General features: G+C 40.2%; 2 protein-coding genes across 2 annotated transcripts; both read left to right on the top strand.

Annotated features, from left to right (window-relative positions):
• The first annotated feature begins 2,020 nt into the window (after positions 1-2,020).
• Positions 2,021-11,229, top strand: LOC143825437 (vomeronasal type-2 receptor 26-like). The gene is made up of 8 exons (XM_077313467.1): positions 2,021-2,050; positions 2,360-2,587; positions 3,763-3,889; positions 5,658-6,541; positions 7,563-7,619; positions 8,617-8,790; positions 10,380-10,527; positions 11,195-11,229. The coding sequence occupies exons 1-8, from the start codon at positions 2,021-2,023 to the stop codon at positions 11,227-11,229; spliced, it is 1,683 nt and encodes a 560-aa protein (XP_077169582.1).
• A 72-nt stretch (positions 11,230-11,301) lies between these two features.
• Positions 11,302-21,302, top strand: LOC143825435 (vomeronasal type-2 receptor 26-like). The gene is made up of 6 exons (XM_077313466.1): positions 11,302-11,528; positions 14,383-14,674; positions 15,329-15,697; positions 17,321-17,548; positions 19,006-19,132; positions 20,401-21,302. The coding sequence occupies exons 1-6, from the start codon at positions 11,302-11,304 to the stop codon at positions 21,300-21,302; spliced, it is 2,145 nt and encodes a 714-aa protein (XP_077169581.1).
• Positions 21,303-21,736: the final 434 nt, after the last annotated feature.

The following is a 21,736-nucleotide window of genomic DNA, read 5'->3' as shown; positions in this document are numbered from 1 at the left end:
ATTCCCAGAGCAACCACATTGCAGTTGTTGGAGGACTGAATTCAGAAACGTCTGCCAATATGGCCACCATCGTTGGCATTTACAAGATACCACAGGTAGGTCATCCACACAGGGGAGCAACTCATAGGAGTTTGTGGAAATTTCATTCATTTAACACAGGGACACGGGGCCTGTGAGATGGAGCTCTCGCATCAGGCATTTGGTTGAGGCTGGGACCAATAAGATGATGGGCGTCTCCCCACAATGGCCAGGACATTGGGCCAACCCCTAAATACTCCCCCAGCCTAGCACAATAAGAGGACTTTCATGCTGGATGATTGGGTTGGGGTAGGAGTTAAGTTATTCACTGATGGGGGTGGGTGGGTTGGTTTAATGGGGTTTTATGATTTTATGTGGGGCTTTTATCTCATAACCCACCACAAGCCAGCTAGCCTGAGACCGGCAGTTAATAAATCTCAGCAGCAGGAGGAGGACCAGCACCAGCATCAACATTGAATAGTATGTTTCATTCCATACAGGGAAAAAAAACAAACATAAATACTTTTTTTCCAGCTTGCTTATGGATCATTTTCACCAGCACAAGTAAACCAACTGCAAGTGTCTTCAATGTATCAGATGGTCCCAAATGAAGCCACCCAGTATATGGGAGTTATCAGGTTATTTCACCACTTCAGATGGACATGGATCGTGCTCTTCGTTGCAGAAGACGAAAATGGGGATAGGTTTTTGCAGATCATGGTGGCAATGCTTTCTGAGAATGGCATCTGTTTTGACTTTACAATAAGATTAACAAAACAGAGATATTTCCAAGAGGTGATGGATGTCCTTATAAAGGAGTCGGAAAATTTAGCTGTTCTCAGACAAACCAAATCCAATGTGCATTTTGTATATGGAGAAAACTCATCCATGTTAGTTTTGCGAATAATGTTGTTTTTAAATACATTTACTTCATTGCCTCCCCAGCACAAGGTGTGGATTGTTACATGTCACTGGGATTTTGAATCATTGTCTGTCCAAAGGGCTTGGGATGTAGACACCTTCCATGGTGCCCTGTCCCTTGCAGTTCACTCCAATCAGCCACCTGGATTCAAAACATTTCTACAGTCCATAAGCCCCTCCTGGGCAAAAGGGGATGGTTTTATTGAGAACTTTTGGGAGCAGACATTTGGTTGTTCACTGAGGAATCCAGATGACAGCAAGATAATGTGCACTGGAGAGGAGATGCTGGATTCTATCCCTGTCACTTTGTTTGAAATGAACATGACTGGCCACAGCTATAATGTCTACAATGCTGTCTATGCAGTCGCACATGCCTTGCATGCCCTCTACGGACTCAGATCTAAATACAGAACAAGAGAAAAGGAAGAGGAAAAGGAGAGGAATCTAATCTTGTATAATATGCAACCCTGGCAGGTAATTACTTCTCAAACTGTACATCCCAAAGACATCCTTTTTTTCACAGCAGTCTTCAATTTTTATTACATTTTAAATATTTATACTGCATATCTTTTTGTCCAGATTTTGAAACAGTTTTCCGGACAATAACCCTATAGAAGGACTGATAACCTAACATAATGAAATTAATGCAATATCAATAAGCAGAGAGAACCAGTGAAGAAAAATCATTCTTACCAAGCAATTATTTGCAGATATTGCAGATCAAAAAACCCTCTGCAGACAGAGTTCAATAGTACTTGTTCGATGTCTGAGCTAAACTATGTTCTCTTCAGCCATCAGTTCCCAAGTATTTCTGCTCAACTGATACTAATCTATTGAATCCCTTTGAGCAACCTGTAATTCAAGGCTCTCTGTCTCTGTGACACATTAACCCCTCATAGACCTTAACATGTTCATACAGCACATATCCCTTAGATATTATCATAGATCATTGGGAGCTTTATGGTAACAAACAGCAGCTTGTTTAATTTCACTCATACAATCAAAGTAGGATGCTAACAGTACACTAACAGCTTCTCTTAATCAGGATAAATATCTCAGCACCCTTTAGAAGCAGATCCACATGGAGTTCATTATATCCACCAACCTCCAAGTAACACAGGGATCAAAAATCATGGCCAAAGAAGCCTCTTAAGGAAGGTTCATATGTGGTTCACCAAAGGACCTATGAACTAGACAGCTCTGGGTTACCAATTGGTGACTATAGGAGAGGTGAGACCCAGGACAAAATAATTAATTCATTAGCCCAATTTAGCTTTAATACTAGTGAACGAATAGTTCCAATGTCTTCTCATTATAGCACATTATATCATTTGTCCCAGTATATTTAAGACATATTCTGGATCTTGGTCATTCCTGAAATTGCTTACATTTTATTTCTTTTCTTTTTTTTCCCAATCAGCTACATCTTATTTTAAGGAGCATCACATTCAACAACAGTGCTGGTGACACCATACAGTTTAATGAAAAAGGGGAACTGAAAAGTGGTTTTGATGTGACAAACTGGGTCACTTTCCCAAATGGCTCCTTCATCAGACTCAAAGTTGGAAGACTTGATCCTTGGGCTTCTCCAGGAGAAGAATTGACCATTCATGATGATCAAATTGTGTGGCACAGAACATTTAATCAGGTGAGATATCGGCATGGATAGAGAAAAACATTGTGTTTTTCAACTACATCCCAGATGAGTGATCTTCATGCACACCCCATGACCACCAGCATTGTCCATTCTGCTGATATTTGTGGAATTCATAATTCATCATTAAAAATCCCCCTTTATTTTCCTCTGTACAGAACGCCAATAATATTTGGCAAAATCTACAGAATTACAACTAAGTAATATTTAAGTACATGTTTTTTTCTCTCAGGTTGATAAATAATGTCCCCCATTATTCCATGGGCCAGAATGCGATGCATTGGTTGTAATGTTAAGGTTTTGGCAGCTGAATCATTCCCACATTTTTATTTTTCTTGTTTGTTTACAACTTTTCCACTTCTTTGGTCAGTAACCCAAATCTAGAAATGGTATGCAAAAATAGAAAGCAACCCTCAAGGACTTGCAGTGGTTTCTTTATTTCTCCCTATAATCCTTATCCCACATAGTGTCCTCTTTCTTTGCTCTTAGACGCCCCTAAATCCTCTCTGTTGACTTTCTTTCTGTCTCGTTTCACCAACCAACCTTTCTTTTGTCTGCTCTTACAAATCTTCGTCTTAGTTATTATTTATTGACTACTTTATAACTCAATTTTGTCTCCAAATGGGGCCTAAAGCAACCCACATCAGTCTCTCTTCTTCGATTTTATCGACAATTTTCTGCATGCATGAGAGAATGCACTTTCAATGTGCATTTCTAGTTGGATTTTCATGTGTTTAACAGGGAAAGTGACTTCTAAAGTGCAATGAAAGTGCATTCTCCAACATGTACAGAATTGGTTGAGAGAAACTGACCATCACCATGTCCCCCAGTAAGCTTCCATGGGAGAGTGGGAATTCGAATCTGCATTTACCAATGGCTCTCAGTTTCCCTTCCTCCTTCTCCCAAGTTGTCTCTCCCTGAGAAAAGTCTGGTTACGTTTCAAACTGGTGAGGTAGCAAATAATTCAGGGTATGCTGTGTGGTTCTGGTAATTTGTACAAATTGGGCAAAGGGCGCTTCGGGGCTCAGGTTATCTGTGTGGTTATCCTGTAGCCACTGCTCATCTGGGTTAGTCTATCAGAGTTCTCCATGGTTAACAGCATAGATTGTGTTCATCTGAGGTTCTCATTGGACATATGGGTGCCGAACTCACTTCCTGTTTATTCACAGGTTCTACCAGTCTCTGTGTGCAATGAGCACTGCTTTCCTGGCTCCAGCCGACAAAAGAAGGAGGGAAAGAAATTTTGCTGCTATGACTGCCTTCCATGTTCAGATGGGATGATCTCTGAGGAGATAGGTAGGAAACAGAATGAATAGAGATAGCAATCATACACAGTATGAAATTCAAATATAAGTTCATGGCATATAAGTTCATGGCACATGATATCTAAGAAGGGTATGTCTCAAAATGCAAATTTCATAAATGAGAGTTGACAGATGGATTTAAGCAAGGAAGCCAGCGGAAATTTGGATGCATCCTAAGGCTTCAACCATAGGCCCTTCAGAACAGCTGTTTTACAGGCTCTGCAGAACTGCATAAGGACCCACAGGACACTGATCTCACCAGCCAGAGAAGTTCATCATGGTAGTGGGATGTTTCACACATAAGAAGCCACAGTCAGAATTGTATCATTCACCACCTTCACTGCTATCCCATTGTTCAATAGGGGGGTGCTGTCCACAATTATTCACAGCACCAGCAATACATTATATTTGTAACAGCTTTTGCTTTTATAAATTATTGAGAAGGCTCTCCTAAGGTGGGCCCTCTTTGGCCCTTTTCGGCTGATGGATGACTACAGCCTGGAAGGCTGCCTGCCGCCACCTCTCCCAGGCTCGGCTGGCCTTTTCAGAGTTGCCTCTTCACACCAAAGATTCCAAGTGAGCCTGGGAGAGGCATCAGCAGGCAACCCTCCTGGCCACAGGTGAATGTGTCAGTAGAGCTGCCTGTGGCTGTGGCTACAAGGCTCATCAGGCTTTTTTGGCTTGGGGAGGGAAGCAAAGTTCCTCCCAGCCAAGCCAGGAAGCCCCACCGATCCTGTGAGACATGATGGCAGCAAGCCCTCCTGGCCACAGGTGTGTATGGCTAGTGGGACTGCCTGCCACTGCAGATTCAAGGGTGTGGTGGAAAGAAGTGCTCAGTGAGCAAACATCAACAGGAATCTATGCCTGGAGTGGAACCAGAGCGCCAAGAAAGCTAGATAGGGAAAACAATGGATGAGTAGGTTGTCCTTCAGAAATTGAGCCTAGGATATTTTTCACAGCATGTGTTTTAAGCGAAAACTCTAATTCTGTGTAATGAAGAGGTCAGCATAAAATACAAAAACTGGATTAAGAACAGGAATAGGTTAAAAAGCAAGTGAACATAGAATTTTTTAGAGAGCCAATAAATTGGGGGGGGGGGGTCTCTAATCCAGGAAATTCTGCCTCATTAGATGTCCTGTCAAATACCAAAAAGGGAAATGAAAACCCAACCTGGTTAGACAAGTTAGGAAACCAAAGGTTGAGCTGCAGGTAAAATTTGTATTTAAAATACAAATATTTATTATAATCAGGTGCACATGATAAAAGAAATGAGAAACATTGATATCTCCACTACATACTATATATAACAATTGTTTGACTTATTTTCATGTGGAGACTTTTATCTGATATCCCTGCTAAAGAGTGCTCCAGTTGTTTATTTGAAGATTCCTTAGGCTGCCAACACGGCCGCTTCTGAAGAAAGAGGCTGCTTTTAAACCTACTCCATCCTCCTCTCATCCTTGAAAATATATTAGATTGTTTTCATGAAACCTGTTTTGCCACCATGGCAGACCTAACCCTAAGCAGCAAAAATCCATGGAAGAAAATGATAAAGAGAAAAATCTCCCATATGAATTAAATTCAGAGCTGAGTTATGATCAGAGTAGAGACAACTTTGCAATATAGGAAGGTTTCCTAGTCTAACAAGGACAATCAGATTCAAAAGGAAACTCCATTTTTAAAAATATGTTTCCAAACAGCAGACAAATATGGAAATACTATAACAAGCTCTCTCTCTCTCTCTCTCTCTCTCTCCCCAGACATGGATAGCTGTGTCATCTGTCCCCGAGATCACTATTCTAATTACAACAAAAATCAATGTGTTCCCAAGGATGTAAGCTTCCTGTCTTATGAAGAACCCATAGGTATCATCTTAGCAATCATGGCTATTACTTTCTCACTGACCTCAACTTTGGTACTTGGAACATTTGTGAAGCACCAGGATACCCCCATAGTCAAAGCCAACAACCGCAGTCTGACCTATCTTCTTCTCATCTCCCTTGCTCATTGCTTCCTCTCTGCCTTGCTCTTCATTGGGAAGCCTGGAAAGGTGACCTGCCTTCTCCGACAAACAAGTTTTGGCATCATATTCTCAATAGCTATTTCTAGTGTTCTGGCCAAAACCATCACTGTGGTTCTGGTCTTTCTGGCTACCAAACCAGGCTCTAGTTTCAGGCCATTGGTGGGGAAAAGACAGGCATATTCTTTTGTCCTTTCTTGCTCCCTTGTTCAAGTAGGTATTTGTGTTCTTTGGATCAGTACTTCCTCTCCTTTCCCAGATAAGGATCTGCATTCACTGAAGGAGACAATCATACTGGAATGTAACGAGGGCTCGGCTGCCATGTTTTTCTGTGTCCTAGGCTACATGGGCTTCCTAGCTGCAGTCAGCTTCATGGTGGCTTTCTTAGCCAGGAAGTTGCCTGACAGTTTCAATGAGGCCAAGTTCATTACTTTCAGCATGTTGCTCTTTTGCAGTGTTTGGCTGTCTTTTATTCCAAGCTACCTGAGCACCAAAGGGAAATCCATGGTGGCTGTGGAGATCTTCTCCATCTTAATCTCTAGTGCAGGCTTACTTGGTTGCATTTTCGCTCCCAAAATTTATATCATTGTCCTGAGGCCTGAACTAAACAATAAAAAGATGCTTGTAAAGAATAAATAGTTTTAAGATATATTTTTCTCTGATTATTTAATGTGCATACTCTTAATTTTTCACAGACTTACACTCCCTAACGTTTTGTATTCAAAATTGTGATATTTGAATCAGTATGAACAATTTAATTTTCTCTTGGTAAAGAATTTTTCTCTATAACCTGGAGATCAGTTTAAAAAGGAGGAGAACAAAAGAAAAGATAACAAAACTTTGAACTGCTGTGACCCCCTAAACTATATACAATGTACTGCTAAATTATTTGACCATTTCTGCATGTTGGCACAAAACGTGCCTGGCCTTTGCTTGGAAACTTGGGATGGCACCCCTCTTCATGGGAGACCCCCTCCACATTTTCCCTCACCCCATCACAGGTTTTGTCCTTCTAATGAGGTTGCAAGAGAAAACATGCCGAACTTCATCCCCCACACTTTAGTTTGTCAATTGCAGCAAGCCACCCATCATAGCACAGCAGTTCTGGATTTAAACTTTCTAACCCCTAAAGGACCAAAATTATTTTTTTTGTTAAGAGGCAGTTCCATGTTGCCATGCAGCAAGGCCAAAAAAAAGTTCTGTGTTGGTATGCAGAAAAGCCAGAATGATCCAATATCCTTCCATCTTTTTGGGATTCGTGTTCTTTTTGACTTTACTTATGCTTGTGGGTTTTTGGGATACTGAATATGGTAACTGGAGCCCCCAAAGTCATTTTTTTTGTGTAAATCATTAGGAACCAGAGGCTGTCCAGGGGTAGATTCCTTGTGCAGAAATGGTCTCTGTCAATGGTCTCATTGAGATGCACAAAAATTACACAGGGAAGAACTTTTTGGTGCATTTTTTATAATACTCATACGTTTTCCAATTTTATATAAATTACTGTGTAATTATGCTTTTATGAGTCTGAGTTTCAAATGCACTCAACATTTCACTTTGCATTTATTGTTCTAGCTTAAATGACTTTAAATAAAGTTTGTTTCAGTGTGTTGGCGTAAACAAAGAACATGCTTATCTCTCACTATAGCAGGAGCTAGATGTGTTCTTTATGCTAAGGGGAAAACCCATAGCCAAGCAATGTCTGGTAATACTAACATGATATAATTTTCATTTAAATTTGAGGACACTATGTGTTCAGTTTTTAGTGTCATAGTTTTAAAGCATTTGTTCTTTTTTACAAAATAAAAATAAATTTCTGGTAATACTTACATGATACTATTTTCATTTATATATATATCTCTGAATTGGGGCTGCTTTTGAGAGATTCAGACTGACTTGGATCAATTTCTATCACTACCATTTCTCCACTGGTCCTCCCTTATAAATTAACCTCACAAAAATGAATTGTATAAATTGGATCTAATCAGAGTTTCAACTGGACCGTTTACGCACTGGAGGTTTCATGCAGTTTTAGACATGGCAGGTTGCCCCACCTCTTCCTGCACCCACATGGGGGAGCATTTGGTCCGGAGCACCTCATCCGCCCCCAATCTGTTCTCCAGCACGGGAGGTGGGGCAGTGAAGTTCCCAGTTCATAAACGGTCCTGATGGAAATGGATGCATCATATCTGACCAAATATAATGGTGAGAATCATGGGTCTCACAGGGGAAAAAGTCTTGTGAGAGAGGGGCTGTAGCATGAAGGGAAGTGGTAAGACTGAGTCGAAAAGCTGGCTTCATTCAACCTCAATCTCATAATTAATCTGCTCTCTTATCCCTCATGCTTCTCATTTCCACCATATGGGGGGCATATAATTTTCCACAGTACTATGGTGCATTTTATAATTTTGGGAGGTGGGTAATTGGGAGAATTTACTGATTTGTTTTGACCTTAGTGATGCTTCAGCTACTTGGGCCATCAAATGATCATTTGTCAATTTACATTTGAAAGCCCTTATCAGCTTCAGAGATAGTTCTTGGATACAGATATTTCACGGAGAGTCTGGGCCAAGGAACAACCACTTGACCTAGAGAGGAGAATGTAAGAAGGCACAGAAATCATATTCCGCTGAGTGATGAATGGGAGAAAGGGGGAGTTTCCATTAACTGGACCATCTGCTAAGATTTTCTTATAGTTTCAGCTACCTCAAGGACACAAGCAGATTTTGATGCTCATCCATGAAAAGTCAGCAGGGTTCCAACAGGGTTCTAATGTGTTCTGTTATACAGTTCTTCCATTTCAGCTAGCAATCACCACTAGGGTGTTTACTAAGTGTATGTTGTCAGTGTCAATTGTCTACCACCATTCCAATGGGGTGATAGTTTTTACCTTTCTGTAAAAGGCAGACAGACTCATAACTAGGCTTCTGGATTAATAGAAAGCTTTATTGGATGTAGATCTGAACACTCCGACGTCTGTAGTGGAATCTAATCAATACATGGCAAGCAATCAGTTATCAATGCATCCTTCCTGCCCAAATGCCCCCTCGTTCCCAGGGTAGAATTACCCCCATTCTCACAGATGCCATCCTTGGCTTCCTGCCAGACCGTCTCTGGCCTGGCAGGCCTTGGGGGATCAGCACCCTCCCTTTCAGATAACAAAGTACAGAGCAACATTTGCAAGAAAGTGTCACAGCATGAAAGGATACACAAAGCAGTGTGAAATAGTTCAGGTTTGTAAAAAGGGTTACCAAAGGTTTATCAAAAAACACACATCAAACCAACATGGAGTTTCTCTTCTCAACCACAAATCATGGCAGAGATCAGACGGGCTGATCCTGACACTTCCTTGATGACTGACTATTAGTAGGGTCATCCCCCCTGGAGGACCAAGACTAGGTGGACAAGGTCTTAACGGTCTGTTCATATAGACGTGCCAACTGTAAATGGTCCCTTCTAATGTCAACAATCTGTGTTTTTTGAGTAATATCAATTTTTACAACCAAGACAAGACGACTGCTTCAAAATAAAGTTTTAAATTGGGAACTTTTAGACCTCCTCTCTCTCTAGAATTTCATAATGTTTTCATTTTAATTCTTGCTTTTCGTCCTCGCCAAATATGTTCTGCTAATTTCTTTTGCCAACAATTCAATACTTTGTCTGAACTTATAATGGGTATATTTTGGAAAAGAAACATAATTCGGGGTAATATATTCGCTTTAATTACTGAGATTCTCACTAGCAGAGATAAACTTAGATGCTTCCCCCTATTTCTATCTTCTTTTATTTCTTTCCAAACCATCTCATAATTATTTTGAAAAAGTGTTAAATTAGAGTGAGTTATTATAACTCCTAAATATTTTACTTTACTGACTATTTGAACTGATTTTGCTTCCAAGAGCTTTTGGTCTTTTAACAATATATTTTTTATAATGATTTTAGATTTACCTTTATTAACTTTTAAGCCTGATACTCTACCAAATCCTTCTAGTTTTGCGTTTGAGTATCTGGAATTATCACTGATTTTTTAGCCACAGGCATAGATCAATTTCAAATGAAATGCTAAAACTCACCTTACGATCAGCAGAAAACTGCAGAAGATAATGTTGGTCCCCAGGGAATGTCAGAATAATCTGAAGTTCTCAATCTAGGAATAAAGCCAGGCTTTGTTATTTTAGTCTGCTTTCCCCTTAAATTATTACAATTACATTGATATATATTAATTTAAATTGTGCCAATTTCAATAGCCCTTTGAGACCAAGGCCAACTTCTTCGGCACTATGATAATTAGGAAGGCATGTCCTCATTACAGTTGTTGTCTTGTTGGACAAGAAATTTCCAGGGGCCATGATAACAAAATTCACTGTGTATAACCCCCCGTAAATTAGCAGAGCTTTGATGCATATGTACAGGGATCCCTGTAAATCTATCTGTATATCTGTAAAGTTGTTTCCAACTCATGCAGAGCTGGATGGCCCAGACTACCCCCATTACATCAGAAGCTGTGGGATCAGCCCTGGATTGCAGACTACTGAGAAACTCCATGATTGCTCTGCAGAAGCTAGCAATGGTACACCGCATCTGTTCGTTTATTCTCCTGAAGGCACAACGAGGTATCTAGAAACTGTTTATGATTTGAAGGCACTTTCTACCATTTCCCCACTGACCTGCCTTAGAAATTACAAAAAAACAAAACCCCAAACCCACGAACTGAGAAAAGCTGGATCTAAGCAGATTTTCTCCTGGTGAGAATGAAGGAGGCATCTTATTTCAGCACATGTGATGGATATGCTGAGAATCATTGGTCCCTCATGGGCAAAAGCCTTGTGAGGTAGGGGCTGTAGCATAGAGGGAACTGGGTAGGACTGAGTGGAAAGCTAGGTGGACACAAACTCAATCCCACAATTAATCTCCTCTCTAAACCCTCATACTTCTCAGGTAGGGAGAGTACATAAAGTTTTACAAAGTAATGTGGTGTTTTTTGTGTTTTTAAATGGTTAATGGGGAGAACATATTGCTTTGTTTTGACCTTAGTCACACTTCTGCTTCTTGAACCATCAAATGCTTCTGTTTCAATTTACACCTGAAAGACAGAATCAATTCCAGGAATAGTTCTTGGAGGAAGCTCTTTTAGAATGAGTTTAGACAAAGGAACAGCCAGTTAAAAAGAGAGGAGAATGTAAGAAGGCATAGATATTGCATTCTACTGAGAGATGAATAGGAGGAGGCTGGAGGGGGAAGCATCCATTGACTGAACCTTCTGCTGAGATTTCCTTATAGGTTCAGCTACCTCAAGCACACCAGCAGATCCATGAATTCAAAACACAGTGAATGTTGAGAATACAGCACTTGCCAACAGACATCTTGGAATGGAGGGAAAGTGGTTCATGAGGAAGATCATTGTTCTGCTGCTGCTGCTTTTATTCCTGTTCCCCGCCGTATGCAAGAAGCATCCCATTCAATGCACCACGCCTGTTGACCTTCTTCCTATTCCTCATGCGTTTTATCAGCCTGGTGACCTGGTTGTGGGTGAGATTGTTTCTCAAGTCTTCTATGTATATGAGACTCTCTCCTTCAAAGAGCAGCCTAGCCAGTTGTCCATTGGGGAACCTATGTAAGCCATTCATGTGTACTCTTTTTATCGTTTATCAATTTAACTATATCCTCCATGTATCTGACATTTGTAAAAATGAAGGTTAGACTGGCTTTGTCTTTTGGCTACAAAATGTATCGTTTGATGTATGGAAAACAGGAAAAATACTTATATTTTTTAGTCAGGAAAAAGGAGCATCAGCAAAAGAAGCAGAGAGAGTTGCAGGGGAGAGAAGGAAAAAGGGGAAGAATGAGCTTCTCTTACCATGGCATGCACATTGGCTCATGTAAGTCACCCTGTAGGAAGAATGGTTGAGAAGAATAAGTGGTTTTGGTCACAGAGTGCTGCTTGGAGAGAGCGATCAAGGTCCAACAACTCAAGATTAGAGAAAAAGACTTTTTTTTCCAGCCAGGAAAAAGGAGGACCAGAACATGGGCCAAGATTGAGATAAAGGAAATGAGAGTTAGAAAGGAGATAATTTCTCAGTGTTGCAACTGACAGAGAATATTCTAAGTCAATATCTCAGTATGATATTGGGAAAGTGGAATTGAACCTTCGTAGTTGCCTTTGGAGAGCAGGGCATTGCATGGGAAGTCAATTGGCAAGCACGCTGAGCCATAAATGGAACAGTCAGGCATTAATAGGCCATCATTCATCTATTTTCTTCAAAGAAGGATGTAATATATGTCCCTCACAGTCTTTGTATCAGTGGGGCGATATAATGGGCATATCTAAGCACATAACTTTTCATTATAGCAAGAATACAAAAGGGGAATGGACAGTGGTGGTCAGATTTGCTGCCACAAGACTAAAAGACTTTTCCCAAGCACCTCCCAAATGATTATTTTCTTTATTTCATCATGCCCAAAAGGAAGACAAAAATCCCCCAAGAGCTAATTCATTCAGATTAATTACACCATAAAATGGAAAATTACCAAAATTCAAGGTCAGATTATGATAATCTATAACCATCCCAAAGCATTTTCAGAATTAGCATGTCATACTGGCATATAACATATGAAGTCATCTTTCATATTTCACTTGCTCCAATCTACCTGTTAAGAAAGTAATCCCAGTAATATTGTTGCTCAGTATTTTTTTTAAGTTGAGAGTATTGTATTACAGAGCTAACAATATATTGTCTTCTCCATATCCACAATTCCATTGTACATGCACAAACCATCACAGTATTTTTTTTTCCATTTCATTGAGATAAACATTAGCACTTATATATACAAAGAACAAGTCATGTCAGACCAACCTTATCTCTTTTCTGAAGATATTGACTACCTTGCTGGATCAGGGGGATGCAGTGCACATAGTTTATATGGATTTCAGTAAAGCTTTTGATAATGTTCCACATGATATTCTGATTGACAACTTGGTAGAATGCGGTATGGATCCGAATTCTGTCAGGTGGATTGATAACTGGTTGACAGATCATACCCCAAGGGTACTTGTAAGTGGTTCAGCATCATCTAGGAGAAGAGTGACAAGTAGGGTTGTGCACGGCGGCATCAGCCAGCGCCACACCACAGGGGGGGGAAGGGAGGCATGGGTGCCAGTGCACAACTCAGGGAACACACGCAGGTGCCAAGCTTCGTGCATGTATGTGTGTTCCAACGGATGCACCGGTGCCTGCACCTTCCCTACCCTTGCCGTGGTGCGCACTGGCCACGTCAGCCTGGAACAGAGTTCCCCAGGGATCTGTCCTAGGGCCAGTGTTGCTCAACATATTTATAAATGATTTGGATAAGGGATTAGAGGAGGTACTTATTAATTTTGCAGACAATACTAATCTGGGAGGAGTAGCAAACACAACAGAAGACCAAATCAGAAAACAGGATGATCTTGATAGGTTCAAGAACTGGGCTAAACTAAATAAAATTAAATTAAATAGGGACAAATGTAAAGTTCTGCATTTAAGTAGGAAAAACCATTTACCCCAATATAAGATGGGGGAGATTTGTCTTGGCAGTAGCATGTGCAAAAAGGATCTAGGAGTCTTAGTAGACCATACATTGAACATGAGTCAGCAGTGTGACTTGGTGGCTAAAATGGCAAATGGGATTTTGGGCTGTATCAAACAGAGTATCGTGTCCAGTTCACAGGAGGTGATGCTATCATTTAACTCTGCTCTGGTTTGTCCTCACTTGAAGTACTGTATTCAGTTTTGCGCAACACAGTTGCAGAGGACAAACTGGAGCGTGTCCACAGGAGGGCAACAAAAATGGTGAGGGGTTTAGAGACCAGGACATATGAGGAATGGTTGGGGGAGTTTGGTCTGTTTAGCCCGGAGAGGAGAGGACTGTGACGGGATCTGATCACCATCTTCAAGTATTTTAAAGGCTGCCATATCGAGGATGGAGCAGAGTTATTCTCTCTTGGCCTGGAAGGATGGACCAGAATCAATGGGATGAAATTAATTCAAAAGAAATCCCATCTAAACATCTGTAAGAAGTTCCTGACAGAGTGGTTTAACAGTGGAACAGGCTTCCTCGGGAGGTGGTGGGTTCTCCATCTTTTTTTTTTTCAACAGAGATTCAACAGAGATTTTTCAACAGAGGCTGGATAGCCATCTGACAGAGAGGTTGATTCTGTGAAGGTTCAAGGAGGTGGCAGGTTACAGTGGATGAGCAATAGGATTGTGACTGTCATGCATAGTGCAGGAGTTGGACTAGATTACTCAGTTGGTTCCTTCCAACTCTATGATTCTATGTTTCTAAATATCTGTTAAAAGCAAAATTATAAAGGATTATAAAGGATCAGAGTTATAGTGTGATGATGAAGTTTTTCAAAGGAAGGAGGGATATATGGAGAACTAATGGAAGTTGTATCTTTGCTCTTTAGTTTTCATTTATAACTCTCATTATAGATCAGTAGCAAAGAATTACCAGCACAACCTGGCTTTGACTTTTGCTGTCAAGGAGATCAATGGGAATCCCAATATCTTACCAAACATCACTTTGGGCTTTCACATTCTCAACAGCTACTATGTGGCAAGGATGACCTATAAAGCCACCCTGAGCTTTCTTTCTTCACAGCAGAAGTTTCTCCCAAATTTCAAGTGTGATAAACAGAGCAATCATGTTGCAGTTATTGGAGGATTGAATTCAGAAATGTCTGCCAATATGGCCCCCATAGTCACCATTTACAAGATACCACAGGTAGGTCATCAGAACAGGAGTGCAACACATACATGTGGAAATTTCATGTCTTTAACACATAGATGCAGGGCCTGTAAGACAGAGCTCTTTCACCAGGCATGTGGACATGTAAGATCAGGGGCTGCTCCTCAAAATGATTAGGATATCAGGCCTGGCCCCCTCCAAGCTTCCCAAGGCACTGAAGGAGGTCTGTCAGGCTGGATGGGTGGGTTGGGTTAGGAGTTATGGTATTTGCTGTCTGGGGTGGAATTGTGTTGGGATTAATGGGGTTTTATGATTCACGTTGAGATTTTATTTTGCTTGAGGCTGACTGACTCAAAACATCTACATGTCCAGCCCCCCCTCCCGTCAGACTGAGACGTCAAACCTATCTAGGGATTGTCAATGTTATTGTTTTGTTGAAATGCTATTGTATCTTGTATGTTATATCATGATTGTTATCTGCTATATTGTTATATGTTCTATGTAAATGTTCTTTAATGTTTTATGTAAACTGCCCAGAGCCATATGGAATGGCGGTATAAAAATCTAAATACATAAATAAATAAATCTTGTAACCCGCTGCTAGACTGGGAGTGGTAGGTAATAATGATGATGATGAAAAATGGTATGTTTCATTCCATATGTTAAAAAAAAAACTGTGTCTTTTTCCAGCTTACTTATGGATCATTTTCACCAAGCCACAGTAGCCCATTGCTCATTTCTACATTGTATCAGATGGTCCCAAATGAAGCCACTCAGTATACGGGAGTTATCAGGTTATTTCACCACTTCAGATGGACATGGATTGTGCTCTTTGTTGCAGATGATGACAGTGGGGACAGGTTCCTGCAGATCATGGTGCCAATGCTGACTGAGAATGGCATCTGTTTTGATTTCACTGTAAGATTAACACAACAGACGTATTTCCAAGAGGAGATGGATGCCCTTACACAGCGGATGGATAATCTAGCTGTTCTCAGTCAAACCAAAGCCAATGTGCATTTTGTATATGGAGAAAACTCATCCATGTTCGTTTTACGAGTAATGTTGTTTTTAGCTAACTTTATTCCATTTCCTCCCTTTCATAAGGTGTGGATTGTCACATGCCACTGGGATTTTGAATCAACATCAGCCCAAAGGGCTTGGGATGTAGACACCTTCCATGGTGCCCTATCCCTTGCAGTTCACTCCAATGAGCCACCAGGATTCAAAACATTTCTGCAGTCCATAAGCCCCTCTTGGGCAAAAGGGGATGGTTTTATTGAGAACTTCTGGGAGCAGGCATTTGGCTGTTCATTTCATCCAGATGTTCATGGGGACAGCAAGATAATGTGCACTGGAGAGGAGAAGCTGGATTCTGTTCCTGTTGTTTTGTTTGAAATGAGCATGACAGGCCACAGCTATAATGTCTACAATGCTGTCTATGCAGTGGCACATGCGTTGCATGCCCTCTACATACTCGGATCTAAATGCAGAACAAGAGAAAAAGAGAGGAATCTAATCTTCTATAATGTGCAACCCTGGCAGGTAAATGTTTCTCAAACTGTACCTCCCAAAGTCATTCTTTTTTCACAGCAGTCTTCAATTTTTATTACATTTTCAATATTTGTACTGTATATCGTCATGTTCAGATTTTGAAACAGTTTTCCAGTCATGTATCCAATACTGATAACCTAACATACAAAATGATAAAAAATAGTGAAATTGATACAGTATCAATAAGTAGAGGGAACAAGTGAAGAAAAATTCATACCAAGCAATTACTTGCAAATATTGCAGATAAAAAACCCTCTGCAGACAGAGTTCAACAGTACTTGTTCGATGTCTGAGCTAAACTATGTTCCCTTCAGCCATCAGTTCTCAAGTATTTCTGCTGAACTGATACTAACCCATTGAATCCCTTTAAGCAACCGGTCATTCATGGCTCTCTGACTCTGTGAGACATTAAACTCTCATAGGTTTAAACATGTTCATACAGCACATATCCCATTATCATATATCATTGGGAGCTTTATGGTAACAAACAACAGCTCAGTTGATTCCACACATACAATCAAAGTAGGATACTAACAGTGCACTACAGTTAGTGCACTAACAGCTTCTCTGAACCAGGATAAATTTCTCAGCACCCTTCATAAGCAGATCCACATGGAGTTCATTATATCCACCAACCTCCAAGTAACACAGGGATCAAAAATCATGGCCAAAGGTAGCCTCTTAAGGAAGGTTCATATGTGGTTCACCAGTCAAGATTGGCTAAAGCAGGGGTAGACATCCTGTGGTCCTCCATATGTTCATGGACTGCAATTCCCATGAGCCCATGACAGTGTTTGCTGGCAGGGGCTCATGGGAATTGTAGTCCATGAACAACTGGAGGCCCACAGGTTGACTACCCCTGGGCTTAAGGACCTAAGAATGAGAGAGCTCTGGGACTCAATCTGGCAAGATATCAAACGGTGACCCTAATACTATAGTGGAAGAGAGATCCAAGCCAAAATAAGTTAATTCATTAACCCAACTTGGCTTTACTATCAGTGAATGAATAGTTCCAATGTATTCTTATTATAGCAAATTATATCATTTGCCCCAGTACATTTAGGACATATTCTTGATCTTGGTCATTCCTGAAATTGCTTACATTTTATTTCATTTTTTCTCAACAAGCTGCATCTTTTTTTAAGGAGCATAACATTTAACAACAGTGCTGGTGACACCATACATTTTAATGAAAATGGGGAACTGAAAAGTGGTTTTGATGTGACAAACTGGGTCACTTTCCCAAATGGCTCCTTCATTAGAAAGAAAGTTGGAAGACTTGATCCTTGGGGTCCACTTGGTGAAGAACTGACCATTCATGATGATCAAATTGTGTGGCACAGAACATTTAATCAGGTGGGATATCTGCATGTGTAGAAAAAAAAACATACATTTTCTCCTTTGCAATTTCTGTTTACGTCAAATCTGGGGATGGATCTTCCTAGCATTTTTCTTGAAAGTCACTCCAGTCACCTATTTCCTTTAACTGCATCCCAGATGAGTGATCTTCATGCACACCCCATGACCCCCAACGTTTTCCATTCTGCTAATAGACTATTTTGGGAATTCATAATTCATCAATAAAAATTCTCTTTTGTTTTCCTCTGTAGAGTGTACTGTAAGGACCGCCAATGATATTTATTCTCCAACATGTACACAGTTGGTTGAGAGAAACTGACCATCACAGTGTCCCCCAGTAAGCTTCCATGGGAGAGTGGGAATTTGAATCTGCATTTACCAATGGCTCTCAGTTACCCTTCTTCCTTCTCCCAAGTCATCTCTCCCTGAGAAAAGTCTGGTTAAGTTTCAAAACTGGTGAGGAAGCAAATCATTCAGGGCAGCTGTGTAGTACCCCTAAGGATTCTGGTAAATTGGACAGGGGTGGGTTCAAGGCTCAGGTGATTTGTGTGGTTATCTGGAAACCACTGCTGATCTGGGTTAGTCTCAGGGACAATTGGCTAGTCAAGAAACAGTTCTAGAACAGGGACATCTACAGTAGGTGAAAATTGCTGATTGCTGGGCATTCTGGAGGAATCTATTGTTGGTTGTTGCTTATTTTATTTCACTTATTTGTTTCATTTATACTATGTAATTAGTATCAATTAATTATGAATTACCCCTATTCTGATGATGTTTTTACAAGCCATTAAGGGTTTTTTTGAAATTTGAAATTTACTTATTCTCAGGAAACTCATAATATCAAGTTGTGTACTGCTTGTTTCTATGCCTTGCCTTCTAATGAGTAGGAGTACAGGGCTGTATTGTATCTCCTTCCCCCCCCCCCTTATATTAGTACTTCACTTTTATCCCTAAAAAAGGCTTTGAATATGATTCTCCTCTTCTCTATTTCATTTTCCCAGGAATAACAACAACTCTGTAAGGAAGGTTAGGGAAAAACCACTAAGTATTCATCACTCTATGATTTAAACCAGGGTTTCATAAGTTATTCTTCTTAGAGAGGCAGACTGGTATAGTGGCTAAGAGTGGTGGCCTTTAATCTGGAGTACAGGGTTTTATTACTCACTCTGCCACATACAGCCAGATGGGAGACCTTGGGTCAATCACAGTTCTAAGAGTTCTCTCAGCCTCACCTACCTCACAGGGTGACTGTTGTAAGCAGAGGGAAGGTAGCTGCTTTTAGAAGCTTTCACCAAATAAAAAGGCGATACAAAAAAACAGCTCTTCTTCTCCACTTTCTCCAACATTCTTCTCCACTTTCTCCAACATTCTTCATGGTTAACAGCAAATATTGTGTTCACCTGAGGTTCTCATTGGACATGTGGGTGCCACTCTCCCTTCCTGTTTATGCACAGGTATTACCACTCTCTTTGTGCAATGACCACTGCTTTCCTGGCTCCAGCCGACAAAAGAAGGAGGGAAAGGAATTTTGCTGCTATGACTGCATTCCGTGTTCAGATGGGATGATCTCTGAGGAAATAGGTAGGAAACAGAATGAACAGAAATTTAAATCATACACAGTATTATATTCAAATAGACCAAAGACGAGTTCATAGCACATGCTCTACATGACCTCTTGTGTATGGGCATAACCTTATTTCCTTGTTTGATTTCTGGATGATGAGTTAAATTCCCAAACCTTAATCTAAACAAAAATACAATCCAGGATTATCAAACAAAGGAATTGTCTCCCCCATGGTACAGATATGCTGATATAATTTAATATTTATTTTAATTCCCCAAAGTCTCAGAGTAGGTTACAACAAATAAGATATACATTTCAAAGTTGTATTTTTAAAGTATATATATTTTATTTTAAAGTTACTTGAAACTACAATACTTTGAAGTACAGAAAATCCAAAAATCCAAAGTATTTCCCCAGTACCGCTTCTTATATATGTGGGGGGCATGTCTGAAAAAACAAATTCCATAAGTGAGAGTTGACATTGATTTAGGAAGGGTAGCCAGATGAAAATTGGACGTACCCTAAGGCTTCAACCAACGTTTCCTTGGCAAGGTCTTGGTTTATCTCCCCACCTTTTGTTTGTATCCACAATTATTAGTGATATGTCACACCTTAATGTAGATTATAAAATATTTACTTCAATGATTGCCCAAAGATTAAATTAATCCTAAATATTTGATTCATGAAGACCAAGCAGCGTTACTCCCAAATACCCAGATAAAAGGAAATATGATAACATTTATACAGTGATTTAATATTATCAAACCCATCCAGATAAACAATTAGCTTTTCTTTTTCTGGATATAGAAAATGCCTTTGATTCTTTGGACTGGAAAATGATGTTGGCAGTGCTAGAAAAAAATGTACTGTGCGAAGAATTTTATTGGTTAGAATAAAACATATATAAAGATCAACACACTATTTTAATAATTAATGGAGAAATATCCCTTACTTATAAAATAAGGCAGGGATTTCCTCTTTCGTCACTACTTTTTATTATGATGTTGGAAATTATGATGCCCCCCCCTTCTGTAGTTAACTGTTTTGCTAGCTTGGCAGACAACCCTAACCACAAGAATCCATGGGAGAGAATGAAAAGAGATAAATTTAGAGCTGAGTCATGAACAGAGTGAAGACAACTTTCTAATATAAGACGGTTTCCTAGTCTAACAAGGGCAATCAGATTCATAAGGAATGTACAAATTTTAAAAAACTATATATTTTCAAGCTACAGATAAATCTGGAAATACTATAATAAGCTCTCTCTCTCTCTCCCCCCCCCCAGACATGGATAACTGTGTCATCTGTCCCCAAGATCACTATTCCAATTACAACAAAAATCAATGTGTTCCCAAGGATGTAGGCTTCCTGTCTTATGAAGAACCCATAGGCTTCATCTTCGCAACGTTGGCTATTTCTTTCTCCCTGGTCACAGCTTTGATACTTGGAACATTTGTGAAGCACAAGGATACCCCCATAGTCAAAGCCAACAACCGCAGTCTGACCTATCTTCTTCTCATCTCCCTTGTTCATTGCTTCCTCTCTGCCTTGCTCTTCATTGGGCAACCTGGAAAGTTGACCTGCCTTCTCCGACAAACAAGTTTTGGCATCATATTCTCAGTGGCTATTTCGAGTATACTGGCCAAAACCATCACTGTGGTTCTGGCCTTTCTGGCTACGAAACCATCCTCTAAGCTAAGGCCATTGGTGGGGAAAAGACAGGCCTATTCTCTTGTCCTGTCTTGCTCCCTTGTTCAAATAGGCATTTGTGTTCTTTGGATAAGTACTTCTTCTCCATTCCCGGATAAGGATCTGCATTCCTTGAAGGAAACAATCATACTGGAATGTAACGAGGGCTCAGCTGCCATGTTTTTCTGTGTCCTTGGCTATATGGGCTTCCTAGCTGCAGTCAGCTTCATAGTGGCTTTCTTAGCCAGGAAATTGCCTGACAGTTTCAATGAGGCCAAGTTTATCACTTTCAGCATGTTGCTCTTTTGCTGTGTTTGGCTGTCTTTTATTCCAAGCTACCTGAGCACCAAAGGGAAATCCATGGTGGCTGTGGAGATCTTCTCCATCTTAATCTCTAGTGCAGGCTTACTTGGTTGCATTTTTCTCCCCAAATGTTATATCATTGTCCTGAGGTTTGAACTAAACAACAGACAGCTGCTTGTAAAGAGGAAATATTGATAACATGTGTTTTCTTCTTGATTAATATTCTGAGTAGGCCATTTTACAATTATGCTGTAAGTTTTAGCTCTGGTTTTGGGACAATTTCTGGCAAGGAAGTACATATTAGGGTTGTGCAATATCAAATACCCAAAGCAAAACTACACACAAAAACTGGTATTTTGGTTCAACACCATGATTTTCCAGAATGGTAACATAGCCAGAATTATTGGGCATTACCAAAAATATCTCCCCTACCCACAGTTTGGTGCTGTTTCCCATGTTTTGGTCTTTTTGGTCAGCAATGCAAAGGGCATTTCACTTTTCTTTGATATTCTGAATTTCCCCACAGCAGAATTTTGCTCCTTAATTTGAACATTCCAGGGGCTCAGGAGGTGAGAGCTCTTAGGCAACCCTCAGAGAATGAATTTTACTAAAAGTGTTTGTGCCAAGCT

Source organism: Paroedura picta, chromosome 16, assembly GCF_049243985.1.
Source record: "Paroedura picta isolate Pp20150507F chromosome 16, Ppicta_v3.0, whole genome shotgun sequence".
NCBI lineage: Eukaryota > Metazoa > Chordata > Lepidosauria > Squamata > Gekkonidae > Paroedura > Paroedura picta.
This window is presented reverse-complemented; position numbering and strand designations above follow the sequence as displayed.